Source organism: Chrysemys picta, chromosome 5, assembly GCF_011386835.1.
Source record: "Chrysemys picta bellii isolate R12L10 chromosome 5, ASM1138683v2, whole genome shotgun sequence".
Classification (NCBI taxonomy): Eukaryota; Metazoa; Chordata; order Testudines; family Emydidae; genus Chrysemys; species Chrysemys picta.
In genome coordinates, this window is record NC_088795.1 from 144787791 (window position 1) to 144792773 (window position 4983).

Sequence of the window (4983 nt, forward strand, 5' to 3'; positions counted from 1 at the left end):
TCCGGCTCTGGGAGGGGAGCAGGGGCTGGTGGGTTAGAGCTGGGGGGGCTGGGAGCCAGGACTCTGGGGTTCTCTCCCTGGCTCTGGGAGGGGAGCAGGGGCTGGTAGGTTAGAACTGGGGGGGCTGGGAGCCAGGACTCCTGGGTTCTCTCTCTGGCTCTAGGAGGGGAGTGCGGTCTAGTGGTTAGAGCAGGAGCGGGATCCAGGACTCCTGGGTTCTCTGCCGGGCTGGAGCCTGCCTCTCCGCTGGGAGCCCCAGGGATGCTGCGTGGCTCCGGGTTACCGTGGGGAACTGGCCCGCATTTGTCCCACGTTTCCCCACCCAGGGGAGGCGCCGGGAGCTCGGCCAATCGGTCCGGCGCGGAGGCCCCCGGCCGCTCCCCCGGGGATGCGCTGGCGGCAGGGGCCGGCCGCGCCGCTCCCCCCGCCCCGCGGTGCCGCAGCCTGCGAGCGGGCAGAGTCCAGCCCGGCTTTTCGCTGCCTCTGCGCCGAGCCGCGGCCGGGCTGAGCGCGGCTCCGGGGCGGGCGGCGGGGCCGGGGCGATGGCGTGTCTGGAGCGCCGCTGTCGCGACGCCGCCACCTTCGACTTCTGGACCGACTACCTGGGGCTGTGCGCCCTGGTGGGCCCGGCCCGGCCGCCCGCCGCGCCCGCCGCCCCCGCGCTGCCGGCTGCGCCCTGCCCCTGCGCCCTGCGCGACGGCGGCTGTTCCGCGCCCGGCCCCGCCGCCGCCCTGCGCGACCTGGAGCAGCGCTTCGCCCTGCTGCGCCCCTTCCAGCCCGCCGGCGGCGGGGCGCTGCGCCCGGGCCGCGGCCGGGCCTCGGAGGGCGGCTGCGCGGCCGGCCCGGGCCCCTTCGAGCTGCTGGGCGCGGAGCGCAAGGGGCGCAGGGGGCCCCCAGGCGGCGGCCGGGCCAAGCCCGAGCCCAAGATCTGCGTCTTCTGCCGGAACAACGGGGCGCCCCAGGAGGTGTTCGGCTCGCACGTGCTCAAGAGCTTGGACGGCCGGGTGCTGTGCCCGATCCTGCGCGCCTACACCTGCCCGCTGTGCAGCGCCCGCGGCGACAACGCGCACACCATCAAGTACTGCCCGCTGTCCCGCCAGCCGCCGCCCCAGCGCGTCCTCAAGGGCCGGGCCGCGGGCCGCCGCCTCCCCCTCTTCTAGCGCCGGAGCCAGCGAAACGCCGCACCCCGCGCGCACCCCGGATTGCACACGCACCTGCGTGGCACGCTCGGCCGGACACACGCACCCCGGATCGCACGCTCAGCCTGACACATGCACCCGCATCACACTCGCACCTGCATCGCACGCTCAGCCTGACACATGCACCCGCATCACACTCGCACCTGCATTGCACGCTCAGCCTGACACATGCACCCGCATCACACACGCACCTGCATTGCACGCTCGGCCGGACACACACACCTGCATCACACACGCACCTGTACCACACGCTCAGCCTGACACCCGCACCCGTATCCACAATGCACACACACCTGCATTGCACGCTCAGCCTGACACACACACCTGCATTGCACGCTCAGCCTGACACACGCACCTGCATCGCACATGCACCTGCATCGCACGCTCAGCCTGACACACGCACCTGCATCGCACGCTCAGCCTGACACATGCACCCGCATCACACACGCACCTGCATCGCAAGCTTGGCCTGAGACACGCACCCGCATCACACACGCACCTGCATCGCAAGCTTGGCCTGACACATGCACCCGCATCACACACGCACCTGCATCGCAAGCTTGGCCTGAGACACGCACACGCACCTGCATTGCACGCTCGGCCGGACACCCACACCTGCATCACACACGCACCTGTACCACACGCTCAGCCTGACACCCGCACCCGTATCCACATTGCACCTGCACCTGCATCGCACGCTCAGCCTGACACACGCACCTGCATCGCACCTGCACCTGCATTGCACACGCACCTGCATTGAACGCTCAACCTGACAAACACACCAGCATTGCATACGCACCTGCATTGCACATGCACCCGCATCACACATGCACATGCATCGCACGCTCAGCCTGACACATGCACCCCTGATTGCACGCACACCAACATTGCACACTCAGCCTGACACACACTCACTCAGTTTTCACGTTCGGCCTGACACAAGCACCTGCATCACACATGCATCTGCATCGCAAACTCAGCCTGACACATGCACCAACATCACATCCGCATCACACTCACACACTGGATTGCACACTAATGCTGACACACACCCCACATTGCACACTTAGCCCAACACACATCCTGCATCACACACCCACATCGCACTCAGCCCAACACCACTCAGACAAGGCACACACCCCGCATCCCACACATAGCCTGACACCCCGCCCCGCATTCCACACAACCTAACACACCACATTGCACACACCCCATCACACCCTCAGCCCAATCCACACACACTGCGGCTAGGGTGACCAGACAGCAAGTGTGAAAAATCAGGCCAGGTTGGGGGGTAACAGGCGCATCTATAAGACAAAGCCCCGAATATTGAGATTGTTCCTATAAAACCGGGACATCTGGTCACCCTGACTGCATCCCACACTCAGCCCAACACTGCTCCACATGGCCCAGTCCTCCCGACACACCCACACTGCATCACACTCAGCCCGACATACCCAGAGCATCGCACACACAGCCTCCTCCATGGCCCACACGTTCCCCAGCGCCCCACGCACCCTGGGCAGCCCTCTCTTTGCCAGCTGGTGGGAGAGGCACAGGGAGGGGACGGAGGCGCTGTCCCCCCCGCCGGGGTTGCTCTGAGCTGCGTGTAACGAACTGGACCAGGAGCCAGGGAAGGAGCTGGCCTGCGGTGGGGGCCTTTCTGCAGCGGTAGCAGAAGAAGGGAGCAGAGGCCGTCACTGGATGCCTTAGTGACCTGCAGAACAGTGCTGCAGACAAACTGGACCAACACAAAAAGCAACCCGCCCCCCCTGCTTCTCTCCCCCCCCCCCCGGGCTGGGCCGCAGCGTGTCTCCTCCCCTCCCAGGCTGGGGGGCTGGGGGCTGCAATGTCTTCCCCTGCCCCCTCCCCCAGCCAGGGGCCTGGAGCCTCCCTGCCTTGCTGGTTTCTTTCCAGCTGCCTCCGTTGACACTGTGAGTTTTCCCCTTTATGAAAATTCTTGTGTCTGAATTGCAGAGAGACAAGATTCCCCCCATTCCAGACAGTGCAGGGGCTCTGGGTGGGCAGACTGGGGTGAAATCTGATGTTGACATCCCCTAGACCCCCTCACCTCCAGCAAAGAGAGATTGTCTTAAACATTTGGGGAAAAACAGAAATGCAACAGTTGCATGAAAAGACACTTTGTGGGGGTGTCTGACTAGCGTAGGTCTTTGCATTGTACAGAACTGTCTGTGTGGGTCCGTCTGGTGTGTGCGGGAGTGTGTGATGTCATTTGTAGCTCTGCGGGGGGGTGTGGACATGCACACCTTATCCAAATACGATGCAAAAATGTCTTTTTCGTATTGAATGTATTAGATCCAAGAGGTGATTATTGTCTGACCAGGACTGCGCACATCACATGGTTTTGTTTACCAAAGTGAATCCATTTTTAAAAAAAAAAGATTTAAAAAAAGATGAGATTTAAGGGAAATGTATTAGATTTGCTGTGTTGTATATAAAGTGTTTATTGTAAATATAGTATTTTAACTTGTCCGGGTGATCAGTGAGGGCATTCTACCTCAAGCGAAAGAGTGGGAGTTTGGTTTGTTTCTCTGATAATTTCTGAGTTTTACTGGCTATTGAAGGTAAATAACTAAAGTTTATAAACGTTTCCTGCTGTTTGTAAGAGGATTTAATAGTATTTAATAATTTTAATAGCTATTTTTCAATCTTTGTATAACATAAATGTATTTTTTTTTGCATTACATATTTTTGGGATATTATTTCAATGGAGCTTTTAAAAAACCAACCAACCCCAGATTGCGAAGTGGCTCACTTTGTGTGTGTGAGTCTGGAGGGCCGTGACTGCCAGCCAGGGGTCCATGTCTGTGACGTCCCGGCCTGTAGGGCTCGGGGCAAGTGGCTGGGACGTGTTGTCTGTCACTGAAGTTTTTATTAAAGAATAATACTGATGCTGACGATCCTGTTGAGATTTTTATTTCTATTTTGTCACTTGCTGGATGCTGCAGTGCAGATGTTCCCCAGAAGGAATCACTCAAGTAATAAACAGTTTGACCAATTATTGTCAAGGCCGTTGGTGTGTCTGGTCTTTTGGTGCTGATTGCAGGCGAGGAGCGAGGCTTGGAAGACGACCTGATGGAGCTAGATTTGGGCCTCCCGCAGAGCAGGAGTGGCCCTGGCTTGTTCTGCTGCCAGTGGATCCCAGCAACCCCCCCAGCCTTTTGGGGACCTGCCAGGGGGTCTCTTGGCAGCTGGGGTGCTCGGAGCCCTCAGTCTAGGCAGAGCCCCTGGAGGAAACACAGTCTGGCCGGAGTCTAGCATCTCGATGGGTTCAAACTCCGCTGGGAAAATCCAATGTGCTGGTGTCACTGAGGGCTGGCCTGTGCCCACGTCACTCGTCCACGGGACAGCTCAGGCTGCGCTGGCCGGCCGTGTTCTGTCACGGGGGGATTTTGTTTTCGAGGTTCCCCCATAACTTAGTACCCGGCACAGGACTGGCTGCCTCAGGGCCCTGCTACCGAGCTGCAGCTGGAGCCTTTCCCTGTAGGCGCCTGTGTGAATCCTGCCCCGTTCAGCAGAGATTATGGGATGTCGGTGGCCCCTGTGTTTGGGGGTCTTGGCTCCTACATCACACACTGACCCCCGTGCTCTGCACTGACCGGACAGAGCCAGCAGAGAGGCCAGGCGCTGCTGGGCCACGGAGACTGAACGCACCCCCGGGCCCCCCCGGCAGGGCTTGCCCAGCTGCTGCCCTGGAGAGACGGGGGCACCCTCATCAGGGCTTCCCGTCTGATGCCTTCCCTAGCACTGGGAGCCTGCCCCC

The 4983-nt window shown here is 60.5% G+C and overlaps 1 protein-coding gene across 1 annotated transcript; it reads left to right on the forward strand.

Moving 5' to 3' along the window:
• Positions 1 to 225: 225 nt before the first annotated feature.
• LOC112061775 (nanos homolog 1-like) lies at positions 226 to 4218 on the forward strand. The gene has a single exon (XM_024114721.2). The coding sequence runs from the start codon at positions 543 to 545 to the stop codon at positions 1158 to 1160; it is 618 nt and encodes a 205-aa protein (XP_023970489.2). The 5' UTR covers positions 226 to 542; the 3' UTR covers positions 1161 to 4218.
• Positions 4219 to 4983: the final 765 nt, after the last annotated feature.